The following is a 14,437-nucleotide window of genomic DNA, read 5'->3' on the forward strand; positions in this document are numbered from 1 at the left end:
AAAAAACTGCAGGGAAAGCCTGCCCTTACCACTACTCAGCCTTCAAGGCTTACTTCCAATTCCACCTTCTCTGTAAAGCTTTTTCCCAATGGTTTCTTTACATGCCCATTCCAACCTTAGAAGAATTACTCACTCTCTCATTTGTCTGGGGGTGGAGTGAGGTTTACTGGTCAAGCAGACGCCCACTCCATCTCTGGTGTCCAGCCCTGACCTCAGATTATTTTCAGGAACAATCTTGCCTCAAGGGCTTCAGTCTCCCTGACCTTCCACATGCGGTGCTGGGATCCTCCCTGAAGCCTCAGCTATGCGTGTTTACCTCTGCTTAGGTCACCCCAAGTGTTCCTATGGGCCCGCTGGGGGCCCCGTCACTTACCAAGTAGTTCACTTGTCTTCTCATCATATTCTTCGGCCATTTCCTTCCCATCTGGGAACAAATAGTGCACCTTCCTTCTCCCTAGGCACAAAACAGAGAGTGCCTTACCTCTGAGCCTCCTCTTGCCTTGGGCCTTGCAGGTCAAGAGATCTAGCTGGGGGCTTCCCTAGTGGCGCAGTGGTTGAGAATCTGCCTGCCAATGCAGGGGACACGGGTTCGAGCCCTGGTCTGGGAAGATCCCACATGCCGCGGAGCAACTGGGCCCGTGAGCCACAACTACTGAGCCTGCGCGTCTGGAGCCTGTGCTCCGCAACAGGAGAGGCCGCGATAGTGAGAGGCCCGCGCACCGCGATGAAGAGTGGCCCCCGCTTGCCGCAACTAGAGAAAGCCCTCACAAAGAAACGAAGACCCAACACAGCCAAAAATAAAATAAATAAATAAATTAATTAATTAATTAAAAAAAAAAAAAAAAAAGAGATCTACCTGGGAAACACTAACAGCCTTGGGCATGTTAAAAAACCTTCCCAGAGCCTCCCACGAACTCCTTGCCAACCATCGCCCACCACTACTTTAGGACATGTCCTGGGACTCATTTCCTTTCTAAGCTTTCTCTGAACATGTCTTTACTCTGCTGATTCTTCTACCAGAAATAGCTCCAAATTTCTTCCCAACTGCTGAACTCCTCCTTGCCCTTCAAAATCCAGCTCAAATGTCACTTCCACTGTGCAATCTTCCTAAACTATCACCCCTAACCACCTTGGCAAAATTCATCACTTGTTTGTTTATGCCTCCCTGGTGCTTTATTCATATCCACAGTGGAGCATTTATCACATACTATGCTTTTAAAAGCATCTGTTTCAGAATGATATCATATTTATCTTTCTCTCCCCAGTTCCTAAAACCAAGCCTATGTGCTCAGGATATTGAACTGGGTTTCCCGACCAAGGCCTCCCTCCAGCCGTGCCCTCGCTCTGCCTTCTTCTGTACATGTCTAGGCCATCCCTATCACACAGCCACACGATGTTAGTCCCCGTGTGTTTTCCTTACAGCATTTACCTTGGTATGATTTTACATGTATTTGTGTGGTTTTTGGATTATTGCCTGTCTCTTCTACTAAGGTAAGAGGGGTTTTATCCCCCCTACCTATGGTTTCCCTATCACTTAGTATAGTATTTGGCATATTTTAGGAGCTCAACCAAATACTGATTGAGAGAGTGAATGAACATTGCTTCATCTTTCATTGAAAGAACAGAAGAACCCAATGGCGTCTCTTAGACCAGCTCTTCCACCTATGTAATATAATACTAAGCATTTTCTTAAAAGTGGCTATATAATTTCCCCTATATTTACAGATAGGTAAGTAGATATAGGTAGGCTCCTCAGTGAGACTAATAACAGTACCAATGCCCAGTAGACAGGTACCTAACATATGCCTGATGAATAGAGCCCCAAGGCCCTTAACCAGCTAAAGGAGTCACTAGCCAAAACTTGCAACTGTTATCTGATCTACCAAGCCTTTTCACTGTCCATTCACTCCTCTGAGACATAGTTCCCTTGAGTCATTCCGAATTTGTATTCTGGGGAAACTCACCCCCAAATTTGCAGGGCCTCTCAGTAGGCCCCTAGGTTACACCACCTTTACTCATTTGTTTGGCTCATAGAGCTGTAAGAGGTTGTCCTATCAGGAGTGGGGTATAAGGTGCTCCCTGTGAGTAGCTGAGGGTGTCTGGCCTGACTCTCTTCTCCCCTGGAGTCCAGTCTTAAGTGCAGGCAGGATGCAGTGCTTACTATGGGCCAGGCACTTTACATGTTTTATTGCATTTATTCTCACAATAATCCTATGTGCCTCCAGTACTTGTATTTCACAAGTAAGGAAAATTGAGGATTAAAGGTCTCATGTAACTTGTCCAAGGTCATAAAGCTAGGAAATGACAGCCCAGGCTTAAACTCACTTGAGGCCAAAGTTGATCCTGTAATAACCATACTAGTATATCTATATGGCTTTAAGGTTATAAGGATGAACAATGTTCCAAGGGTTTATTGTTCATGTTTCTAGTGAATTACCTGTTTAGGCCTTAGCCTATTTTATTTGGGTATTCATCTTTTTCTTACTAATCTGATTGAACTTTGTATATATTAAGCACGTGTCATATATGTTGCAAATGTTCTCAGTTTTAATTGCCCTTTAACTTTGTTTAACGTGGGTTTTCCCAAACAAGTGTTTAATTTTTATATAGTCAATTGCTTTTTCCTTTGTGGTTATTATTCAGAAGTTGTGCTTAGAATATCCTCCTGTACCCAAGATCATATAATATTTATCTATACTTCATTCTAATACATATTTATTCTATGTGTACATATGTATCTGAATATAAAAAATCTTAAGTTTATTACTATGATATTTTGGTGAAAGAAAAAAATATATGAGTTTGTATGCATGGAAAAAATATGGAAGTTTCTGTATGAAAATGTCAATTGTGGTTATCTCTGCATCGTAGGATTACCAGTGACTTGTTTATTAATTTTTCTTACTTCCACAGTGAACATAAATTATTTATGAAGAAGTGTATTGGGTTCTCATTAGCAACAGAAGTGATTCTTGGCGGGAAGTTAGTAGCATCCTACACCCACTCACATACACATTAGGAGGGTAAATCTACAGGAGAGGTTTGACAAGGCATATACACACATTTGGCTTTTTTTGTTTGTTTTCTTTCTTTTGGTTTTGGTTTGGTGGGGGGACTAACAATGTTGTTTTGTGATGTTACTCACAAAAAAACTTAACGAAGTCCTGACTGATGAAATATTTGTTTAACACTGTCCTTTGACCAAAGGAAGTGAAAGCAGGGACTAGAATAGATATTTTGTACACCCATGTTCACAGCAGTAATTATTCACAATAAAAAAAGTGGAAGCAACCCAAGTGTCCATCGACACACCGGTGGATAAACAAAATATGGTATATACATACAATGGAAGAATGTTATTCAGACCTTAAAAAGGGAGGAAATCAAAATTTCCTCAAGCGACATGCGACATTTCCTCATTTCCACATGCGACAACATGGATGAACTTTGAAGACATTATGCTAAGTGAAATAAGCCAGTCACAAAAGAACAAATATTGTATACTCCACTTATATGAGGTTCCTGTTGTAATCAAATTCATAAAGACAGAAAGTAGAATGGTGATTACCAGGGGCTGAGGATAAGGAGACTGGGGAGTTAGTGTTTAATGAGTATAGAGTTTCAGCTGAAGATGAAAACGTTTTGGAGATGGATGGTGGTGATGGTGGCATAACAATGTGAATGTACTTAATGCCACAAAACTGTACACTTAAAAAAGGCTAAAATGGTAAATTTATGTTATGTACGTCTTACAATAAAAACAAAACCCACTGTCCGATGAGATAATGTTCAGAATCTTTGGTTTGGCATAGGAGATCTATCACAACATACCTCAATTTATCTGCAATCTCTCTTCATTTTCCACCATTTCCCCTCATCGCTTGAGAAAAGCGTCCTTTTATTCACTATTGCATTCTAGCACCTAGTACCTGACACAGTGTAGGGAGATATGACTGGGTGAATGCTTCAGCCTCACTAAATGTTTTGTTATGCCCCTAGTAATCAGCCATATACTTTCACACCTCTGTGCCTTTACACGTGAGTCATTCTTCCTGGAATAACTATCCCCTCTTCTCCACTTAGCAAACACCTATTCATCCTTTAGGACCCATAAACATCACCTCTTCTGTCAGGTCCTCCTTCAAAGAGATAATCATTTTCACCTCTGTGCTCTCATAGCATTTTATAGAAGAGTCCAACCTCTATTTAACACACACGCTTTTGTTTATTTACATTTTTTTCCTGACCACTATGTGAACTCCTGGGACATGTCTTTTTCTTTCTATCTGCTCTAGCACACAACCTGACACACAGTAAAAATCATCCCTAAATACTGCATGAATAAATGAGCAAATGACCAGCTGACTTCAATATCCACGCTTTCTTAACTGGCCTCTGCCTGTGGATGTCAGTCCCTGCTGGTTTCCTGAAAGCTACAGGAATTCAGACCGAATTCATTCTGGCTGCCAAGTGAGTCCAGGAAGGGACCCTGAAGCACTGGCCAGTCCTAGGGTGGAAGAAAGTCAGAACTCCATCCATACCTCTGTGCCCACCTCTTCCAGGACCAGCACGAGGTGGGGGTAGGGGGTTGCTTTGTCTCCTCTAAAGACCCAGGGAACATTTAGAGGTTCACTTACAAACATAACATTACAGCTGGAAAGGACCTCAGAGACAACACAGGTAATCCATCCACCTCATTTTACAGATGAGGAAAATGACGTTCAAACAAGTAAAGAGGCCGACTGGGGAGCCCACGGTAAATTAAAGGCAGAGTCGTTAACTAGAGCCCAGGTGTCCTGCCTCTCTATGATACCAGGCTGCTTTCAGCAACAGAACCTCCAGACTGAGGTTCATGGGATCCCAGGTCAAGATCCAGTTGTACCACTGACTGACTGGGGGAGCTGGGGCCGATCTAAAATCCTGGATTTCAGTTTCCTCTTCTGTAAAATGGGGTCAAAACTAACCACCTCTCGGGACAGCGGTGAGGAGCAAATGACAGTGAACGTGAAAAGAATTATTATTTATTAGTAACAGAACTCAGAGCGGAGTGAGGTGGTGTCCAGGAAACTAGGGTGTCCAGAGACGTGTGTTCCAGTCACCTCATCTCTCTGGGCCTCAGTTTCCTCATCTGCAAATGCAGTAACGGCCCTAGGGTGAGGCCGCGACCTCCCAGCCCTGCCGTCCTGGGCTGAGGCCCTTCCCGGAGGCGCCAGAGCGGAGGGCCGGACCCTGGGGGAAAGGACGAGGGTGCTCGCGGGGTGCCTCAAGTTACCGTCCTGCAGCAGCGCCGTCTTCTCTGCCGCCCGCAGACTCTCCAGCCAACCCGTCACCGCCATCTTCCCTCAGCCCAGCCGCGTGCCCGGCCGCTGCCATGGCAACCGTTCCGCCTAGGGTCACTTCCGGACGACCCGGAAGATGTTCTGGACATTTGCTTGGTCCCACCCCGCAACCCCTCACGCCCTTCGTCTGCTCTCATTGGCTGCTCTGGTAAGTAACTTACTCCTGCCCACCGCCGGTGACCCGTCCAGCCTGAAGTTGACCCCATCCGGCACCGAACCTGGGGAGTGGGGAGGAGCCCTCAGGGCAGGATCCAGACCGTCCAGCCCTCGCCTGGCCCCCAGCTGGGAGTCCCTGGCGCGCGCCAGCTGCGTACGCGGCGGGTGCCTCACACCTGCCAGCGTCTTCTTCACCCCCAGCTGTGAGGCCGAGACTCCCCCAATCCGTGAAGGCGCCCCACACCTGCTGCAGTCGTGCATCTCCCTGCAGCTGCGGGCCTGCGCGCCCCCCGCGCTGAGAGGTCCGAGACCAGGGCAGGTGCAGGGCGTTCCCCCACCCCGCCTCCTAACCTCCACCTGCCATCCCCCACCCCGGTTTTCCTCTGCGGGTGTGTGATGGGGGTAGAGAAAGATTATATACAGGTCCCCCGAAGTCCCCACTCATTTTGGGAGCCCAAGTCCTTCCTAAAGATGGAGCTCCATTCCTAGCCTGGCATCTCGTTTTGGTAAAGCCTTTTGGAAGTGGGATGCAGCAGGAGCAGACACTGCACATTTAATCTTCAGAGCACCTCCCTGAGGAATGATATCGTTTGGTACCCATCAAAAGTTCCCCCAATAGTTCCACTCTTCCCCTTATTTTCCCCAGTACTCTGACTTTGAAAGTGGTGAGTGTAGAGCTAGGCTAAACCACCCAAGTTCAGTTGGGTTTTGGGAGACTCCTGGGAACTTGGCTACTGTCCCCAAGGCCTGGTCAGTAAAGACCCCACCTTCATAGTCAAAGGGGTTGGGGGGCCTCAGTTCTGGGTTTCCACATGACAGCTGCCCTGATCAACCCTCCAACAGAAAGGCCAGGCTCCAGCCATACCTCAATGGACCCCAGGGGCATCTTGAAGGCATTTCCCAAGAGGAGGAAAATTCATACCAATCCATCATCAAAAGCACTTGCAAAGATTCCCAAGAGCGAAGACGAAGAAGAAGCAGGAGGTGAGTGGACCCAGCCTCAGAACCCTCATGTGTTTGAGCCTGAGGCTTCTTACATCATTCATGCCCAGAATCAGATATTGCAGTTGACTCTGCCCGCCCAGAGCCTGCAGGTTTGTTTTTACCTGCCTTGTTCTAGGCTTGGTCCCCAGTCTTTGACAGGCGACTTGCTGTTTTATCTTCTACCCCGCCCTGAGACCTCCATAAATCAGAAAATACTCCCTGGCCCCTAAGGAAATGACTGGTAGACTCCTTTGCTCTCTAGGAGGTTGCCTGCTGCTGCAGGGAGGGAATCCTTCTCAGGTCCCCAGACTTATAAGTTATTTTGCAGCCAAATTGACAAATAGATGGCAAAAGCTTACATGGTGGGCTGGGTTGGGGGAGGTGAATCTATTAGACTGTGAGGCTTATAGTGGCAAAACATGTGCTTTGTGCCTGATACATAATAAGTGTCTACTAATATGTGTTGAAAGAATAAATGATCAAATGAAGTGATTTACAGGGTAACTACAAGGTGCCAAACACTGTTCTAGGTTATATCAGGGAACAGGACGTATCAGAATCCTTGCACCTTACATCAAGTGATGGCCCACAGGAAATTAACTGTATGCCTGTGGTGGAATCCCCAGAAGGCAGGCTGTCTGGGTGGAGGAAAACGAGTGGGGGGAGGGGACTGTGAAGGGTTCATTGGGATCATGTCTGAAAGTATGACAGTAGGCATCTGGATGTCCCCTCCACAGAGTGGCTGAGCTCCGTGCGGGCGCATGTTGTACCCACTGGCATTGGGCGAGCCCGGGCAGAACTCTTTGAGAAGCAGATTGTCCAGCATGGTGGCCAGATATGCCCTGCCCAGGCCCCAGGTGTCACTCACATTGTGGTGGATGAAGGCATAGACTGTGAGCGAGCCCTCCGCCTCCTTAGACTGCCCTGGCTGCCCCCAGGTGCTCAACTGGTGAAGTCAGCCTGGCTGAGCTCGTGCCTACAGGAGAGAAGCCTCGTGGACACAGCAGGATTCAGCATCTTCATCCCCAAGAGGTAGGCTGGTCCTAGTCTTTCCTCAAATGTTTTCTTGAGCTATTAAACTCTCATCGTCTTAATTGGACACATTAAAAAAACACGATTTCAGGGCTTCCCTGGTGGCGCAGTGGTTAACAATCCGCCTGCCAATGCAGGGGACACGGGTTCGATCCCTGGTCCAGGAGGATCCCACATGCCGCGGAGCAACTAAGCCCGTGCGCCACAACAACTGAGCCTGCACTCTAGAGCCCGTGAGCCACAACTACTGAGCCTGCATGCCACAGCTACTGAGCCCGTGCGCCTAGAGCCCGTGCTCTGCAACAAGAGAAGCCACCGCAATGAGAAGCCCGTGCACCACAATGAAGAGCAGCTCCCGCTCGCCGCAACTAGAGAAAGGCTGCATGCAACAAAGACCCAACGCAGCCAAAAATAAACAAACAAACAAAAAAAACCAAAAAAACCATGATTTCAGAGTAGAGAAGGATTGGGAACAGAGGTAGCGTGAGACTTTGGTGTCTTAACCTCCCATCACCATCCTGCAGGTACCTGGATCAAGCACAGCTCAGCAAGGCAGACCAAGACTCTTCTACTCCTCCTGGAGCTAGTGAGGCTCAGCTCAGGACAGCCCTCTCTCCTTCCCCTCCTCCCACCAGACCTGTATCTCCTTCCTGGAGGGCAGAGGAAGTCACAAGCCTCCAAGCACAGGTGAGGAGCCTCCCAGGCCCCACAGCTCTCTTCTCCTGGGAACTAGATCACAGAAACAGGGAGAGCCTGGTGGTTGTTCAGAATGTCCCAGGCTCCTGAGAGAGGAGGGCTCTCTTTACTGTGAAGCCATTTAACTCTTCCCAACACTCATCACTCCTGCATTTGCCCAGGCCATATCCACCACATATCACTGGGGATCCTAAGGCTGGGCCCTAGGGGAAGCCACGTGGAACCCAAATCTGCTGCAGAAGACCCAGCATCCTTCTTGGGTCTGACTAGGAAACTCAGCCCCCACCTCTGAGGAGCCCTCCTCATGGGGGGCATGAACTTATTGTCTCTTCTCCTTCCCTATGTCCAGCCCGGCTCTGGTGGTGAAACCAGTGATGGGGAAGAGACCCAGGTTAGCGCAGCTGATCTGGAAGCCCTGATCAGCGGCCGCTACCCAACCCCCCTTGAGGGAGATGGTGAGCCTAGCCCAGCCCCTGAGGGCCTGGATAAGTGGGTCTGTGCACAGCCTTCGAGCCAGAAGGCGACCAACCACAACCACCACATCACAGAGAAGCTGGAAGTGCTGGCCAAAGCCTACACTGTTCAGGGGGACAAGTGGAGGGCCCTGGGCTATGCCAAGGCCATTAATGCCCTCAAGAGCTTCCACAAGCCTGTCACCTCCTACCAGGTACCTGGGGGTCAGGGGAGGGTATGTGGGGGGCTGGGGGGGGTCTTCTCTTTACTGGCCAGAGGTCGGTGGAAGCACCAGTCACAAGTGGTGATCAGGTGGAGTGATTAAGATTCTCTGATGTTTGGGACTTGCACAAAAGAAAAAAAAATGGGGAGATTAATGAAAGCGGCTTGTCAAAATCTTGATAATTATAAAAGCTGGGTGATGGGTACTTGGGGTCCAGTATACTGTTCTTTCTACTTTGGAATTTTTTTCCATAATAAAAAGTTTTTTAAAAGTTCAGGCTCTGAAGGTCAACAGACCAGAGTTTGAATTCTGGTTCCCATCATTCACTAAGTGTAACTTGCCTAAAGCAAGTTACTTAAACCCTCTGAGCATCTGTTTCCTCAAAAGTAAAAAGGGACTTAGTAACAGACACAGTATTCCCATGAGGACTTAATGAGATGACCCCTGTAATGCAGGACCTGATACAGGGTAAAGCCTCATAAATGTTAGCTCCACTGTTATGATGGCAGTGGTGACTAGTATCGTCATTATTGCCTTTCCTCTGCTTCCTGTGCTGATCTCCATCCCTCTGGGAACCAGCAGATAAGTTTCCCAGCCCATTCCATCCAAACTTCTCATCTTCAACTCTGCCCAAGCTTTATACAGCTATCAGTTGCCCACCGGCCATACTGGCTTTTACTCAGACATCTGCTAAAGGAGTCAGTTTCCTTCCTGCCTCTGCCTCCCCTTCCTCTAGGAGGCCTTCAGTATCCCCGGAATTGGAAAGCGGATGGCTGAGAAGATCGTAGAGATCCTGGAGAGTGGGCATCTGCGGAAGCTGGACCACATCAGTGAAAGCGTGCCTGTCTTAGAGCTCTTCTCCAACATCTGGGGAGCTGGAACCAAGACTGCCCAGATGTGGTACCATCAGGTCACACCCTGTCCCAGCCCCCACTTCAGTTTTACTGTATCTTAGAGCTCCTGTCCCACAGTCCTGTTACCCTGTGCTTTGATGAGAATGAACCCAGACTATAGAGAGACCACTTCTCAAAGGGACCAGGGCCCATGCAGATCCCTCTCTTGGCTCTCAGAACTGCCCTGTTGCTTGGTATCGTTGAGGCTTAATCTGTGGTGTAGGCAGAGACAAGAAGTATACTTCTCTGTCCCCCAGACCAGCAAGGGCCTTCCTGAGGAGACCAGGCCTCTGGGCTGAGTATCCAGAACAGTGGTTCCCAAACCCAGCCATGCCCAGAATCACCCCCAGATCGATGGAGTCATGAACCAGTGTTTTAGGATTGTGGCAGGGCTGGACTGAGGTGTGTCTTCCATGCCCCCTGCATTTCCCAAGTCCCACTGATTACAGACCCAACCGCTCCTGGGGTTGGTCCTGCCTCAGGCCTTCCTTAGAGTCTGGGGGTGATGGAAGCCTTGTGTGTGTGCTTATTCACCGCCTCTTCATTGATCCTGGATCCTCATAGCCTTCCCATCTGGCTTTTTTTTCAGGGTTTCCGGAGCCTAGAAGACATCCGAAACCAGGCCTCTCTGACTACGCAGCAGGCCATTGGCCTGAAGCATTACGATGACTTCCTGGACCGCATGCCCAGGGAGGAGGCTGCAGAGATTGAGCAGACAGTAAGCAGGTGTCCCAGACCAGCAAGGAGAGCCAGGTCCTACTATAACGTCAGGGCCTGGCTCAAAGCCAAGAACTCTCGATCCCTCAGCAGGGGAGCCCAGCAGGCAGAGGAAGCTATGGGGGGCCAGAGATTGGGACTAGTGGGGAAAGAGCAATTGGCTTAGGTAGGGAAGGGCTGCAACACTAGCTCTCTGCGGTAGGGTTCTCAGTATCGGGCAGAGTTAGCACTGGCTTACGTGCTAGAATGGTGTTAGGACTGGGTTAATGTTAAGGCTAGATTAGAGATGAATTATGGTCAGAACTACTCGAGGATACTGGGATTTGAACTGGGCTATGTTAGGGTGATCAGGGCAGAGATTCTTAACATTTTTTGATTCACAAACTTCTTTGAGAACCTAATGAAAACCATGGACTCTTTCTCACTACAATTTTTTTAAATGTACAAAGTTTTATATCTCCAGAAGTACACACCTTCTGCAGGTCACCCAAGGCTGGTTCAGGGTTTGGGTTAGGGTTGGTGTAGAAGCACAGTGCCAGTAGGACTAGGTTTGGGGTTAGAGGAAAGCTAGATCAAGAGTTGAGTTAAGGTTAGGCCTGAATTAGGAGTAGGGTTTTCTTAGTGTTGGATGCTTTTAGTTAAAATTTGTGATTGTCCTGGAAATAAGGTTCGGCCAAGATTAGTGTTTGGTGTAGAGTTGGGTTAGGGATTCAGTTCATATAAAACCTAGATTAGAGGGAGACTAGGGTACATTTGTTCAGTTGGCCTTAGGAGTAGGGGCTGATTTGCTCCTACTTTGGTCTATGATTCTGATAGGGTAGGACTCCCTGGAGACTCTGGCCCAGCTTAGTTGAAATCAGCCTCCCGCTGTACTCCCAGCCACAGGACTCTGACGCTAGTGTGGGAGGGACAGGCAAGCCCCTTTGTCCACCCATCACCAGGACTTGGTGCTAGTGATGACCTGTCACTCAGCCACGGTATCTGGGCATAGAGAATGCCCCAGCGAGCCTCCAGCCCTGACCCACTGGAACAGAAGTGGCTCCCCACCTGGCCCACTCTCCCCATTTAAGGTCTCCAGCCTTAGGAGGTTTTGATGGGATTACTCATCCTAGGCCTCCTCCATCCTCTTGGGAGGCTCAAGGAGGGAATTGAGGGGATTAGCAGAGCCTGCCTGTCAGGAGAATTGAGGTATCCAGGGCCCCAGAAATCTCAGTGTCCCGGGGTGGAAGCGGGCGTGTGTGTGTGTGTGCATGCGTGTGTGTGTGTGTGTGTGTGTGTGTGAGAGATATCCGCATATGAAAGACCTCAGTGTTTCTGGGGTGGAGGCTGATGGGCTCACCCCCGCTCAGTGAGGGATGATCCCTCAGCTGACAGTTCCCTCTGTCTCAGCTCCCTCCCCACCGAGCCCCATTCCTCCAAGTAAGGATGTGGGCATTGGCTCAGAAGTGCTTCCCTTTTGCTTTCCCTCCTTTCCTTTGTTACACGTGCAGCTGTATTTCTGGGCTCCGTCTCCTCCGAGGCCTGGGCCCGGGGCACCCTGCCAGCCACCTGTCAGGCCTCAAGCCCCAACTCACACACTCTGCCTTTAGCTCCAAATCCAAAGATACCTGGGGCTGTGGAGACCTGGCTGAGGGCTTCTCGGCACCTGGCTCTTTGTCCTCAGTGGAGTTTCACAGACCTGGGTGCATGGGTTGGGACAGAAGCCCAGAGAAGATATGTCTCTCTGCTCTTGAAGAGCGGTGCCTTCCCTCAGAATCCGAGCACATATTCTCATCTTCTCATCTCTCTCCTCAGGCCACCCCCGGTGATGTGAGCACGTTTTCTCCTCTTCTGTCCTAGCCAAGCTGGAGAACTGCCACTCTCCAGGGTGGAGCTCTGCCTCTGTTCCTTGGGGCTCTCTCCCTCAGGCTGGATCATGCATCCAGGGATTGGCTTGGGGCACAAGGGGGCGTGTGGGCTCCTGGGTCAGGGAAGGCCCTTGCGCTGCTGTGGAGATGAATTCCTGGCAGGGCTTGAGGCCCACAGCCCTCACCCACCTCGCTGTCCTTTTTCAGGTCCGGGAAGCAGCTCAGGCCTTCAACCCTGGGCTGCTGTGCGTGGCATGTGGTTCGTACCGACGGGGGAAGGCAACCTGCGGTGACGTGGACGTGCTGGTCACCCACCCGGACGGCCGGTCTCACCAGGGCATCTTCAGCCGCCTCCTGGACAGCCTCCGGCAGCGAGGTATAAACCCCACCCCTGGGTGAGCAGGGGGACAGGGGAGGAGTGGCCCCCAGGAGGGAGAACCTCAAAGTGGCAATCTCTAGGCAGGAAGCAGGGGAAGGCTGCTTCATGAAAATTCCACCTCTCTCCTGTGGCCAGAGCCACTTCAGGGAAGAGATGAATCAGCTCCCCCTACCTCCCAAGAGGTGCTCAGTAATAGCTGCAGTTTGAGTGCCTCCTCTGATCGTTCTGTGCCCCTGTGGGGGACTTGGAGAGGAATTACTATGCATGTTTTACAGAAAAGGACACAGACCTGGAGAGGGCAAGGTCGCCCAGCAAATAAGTAGATGAGCGGGGAATAGAGGACCCAAGGATCATCAGGAGAGGCCTGGGAGGTTAGGCGGCCCAGGGCTGGGCAGCCCAGGGCCTGGCTCCCTGCCCTCCTAACAGCCCTCCTGTATTGGGCCAGGGTTCCTGACGGATGACTTGGTGAGCCAGGAGGAGAACGGCCAGCAGCAGAAGTACTTGGGTGTATGCCAGCTCCCAGGGCCAGGGCGGCGGCACCGACGGCTGGACATCATTGTAGTTCCCTACGGCGAGTTTGCCTGTGCCCTGCTCTACTTTACTGGCTCTGCCCACTTCAACCGCTCCATGCGGGCTCTGGCCAAGACCAAGGCCATGAGCTTGTCGGAGCATGCGCTCAGCACAGCTGTGGTCCGGAACACCCAAGGCCTCAAGGTGGGGCCTGGCCGAGTACTGCCCACCCCCACTGAGAAGGATGTCTTCAGGCTCTTAGGCCTGCCCTACCGAGAACCAGCTGAGCGGGACTGGTGACCCACGGCTGGGGGAGGGGGTGCCAGGCTGGACCGGCTGGCCCTCCTGGCCATTCCTCCAGCCTCAGCTGGCTGAACCTCACTCTTTTCAACCACCAGGTCCTCTGGGCCTGATGGAAAAGGCCAGCCTGGCTCCCAGGGCTACCCAGCCCTCTCCCTGACAAGAACAGGGTGCTGCCCCATCTACCTCACCATTGCCCCTGGGAGAGTTTAGCACATGGCCCCCTGCCCCATTTTAAGCAGGAACTGGTGCCTGGTTTGAGGCCAGCTTCCTGTGCTGAAGGCCCAGGCATCCCCCTTCTCTACCCCAAGGAGGGTCTAGCATGGGATGGGGGCTGCAGGGGAGAGGCGCACAGCTGAGGCCCAACATCACCCAAGACCCTTCAGAGCAGGAGAATGAGCCACTCCACGTGTGCTCCCTCCGCCCACCCCACTTCCTATGCAGCTGGCAGTGTAGGGAAGGGGCACCCCAGGCGCGACGAGGATAGCATTGGAAGGCCCAGGGACCCAGTAAAGTGCACTTGACATTCAACCTGCCTGGTGTGTCTGTGAGCTGCTGCAGCCTCTGTCTGCCTTTCTTCTCCCAGGCGGGGACAGAGATAGGAGGTGAATGGGAACCCAGAGAGGCCAGTTAACTGTTCTCCAAACAGGCCGGGCCTGAGTCAGCTCCTGAACAACTCAGAAGGGGGCAGGGGTGGACATTAAAAGGGAGAATTCGTGGAGTCAGGAATTAGGAGCGCCTGTCTACCCATCAGCATATCCTGTGGACCCTGCCCTAGAACAGGTTATCTGAGGACATGAACAAAGGTGGCAAGCCTCATTAGGAAGAACTAAATGGTGACCTGTGTGCCACTGACAGGGCTGAGGCAGTCAGGGAAGGCTGCCTGGAGGAGGCGATGGGGCAGCCTG

The 14,437-nt window shown here is 50.7% G+C and overlaps 2 protein-coding genes across 4 annotated transcripts in view; one reads left to right on the forward strand and one right to left on the reverse strand.

Moving 5' to 3' along the window:
- Window positions 1-5,390, reverse strand: part of DPCD (deleted in primary ciliary dyskinesia homolog (mouse)) — a 19,710-nt gene extending 14,320 nt beyond the window's left edge. The window contains exons 1-2 of one of the 2 annotated variants that reach the window (XM_036828366.1): window positions 5,273-5,377; window positions 374-454 (exon numbers count right to left, since the gene is read on the reverse strand). In XM_036828366.1, the coding sequence (XP_036684261.1) occupies window positions 374-454; window positions 5,273-5,336 (145 nt within the window). In that variant the 5' untranslated portion in view covers window positions 5,337-5,377. Of the gene's footprint in view, window positions 1-373; window positions 455-5,272 lie in introns of both variants that reach the window. The other variant, XM_036828367.1, reaches the window with a different exon arrangement.
- On the forward strand, window positions 5,359-14,060 carry POLL (DNA polymerase lambda). 2 transcript variants are annotated; one of them, XM_036828365.1, is made up of 9 exons: window positions 5,359-5,487; window positions 6,339-6,479; window positions 7,217-7,511; window positions 8,036-8,198; window positions 8,557-8,874; window positions 9,620-9,793; window positions 10,366-10,494; window positions 12,548-12,716; window positions 13,165-14,060. In XM_036828365.1, the coding sequence occupies exons 2-9, from the start codon at window positions 6,365-6,367 to the stop codon at window positions 13,527-13,529; spliced, it is 1,728 nt and encodes a 575-aa protein (XP_036684260.1). In that variant the 5' UTR covers window positions 5,359-5,487; window positions 6,339-6,364; the 3' UTR covers window positions 13,530-14,060. The 2 variants fall into 2 exon arrangements, with proteins under 2 accessions (XP_036684260.1, XP_036684258.1); XM_036828363.1 differs by lacking the exon at window positions 5,359-5,487 and adding an exon at window positions 5,558-5,797.
- The last annotated feature ends 377 nt before the right edge of the window (window positions 14,061-14,437 follow it).

Source organism: Balaenoptera musculus, chromosome 16 (assembly GCF_009873245.2).
Source record: "Balaenoptera musculus isolate JJ_BM4_2016_0621 chromosome 16, mBalMus1.pri.v3, whole genome shotgun sequence".
Lineage (NCBI taxonomy): Eukaryota > Metazoa > Chordata > Mammalia > Artiodactyla > Balaenopteridae > Balaenoptera > Balaenoptera musculus.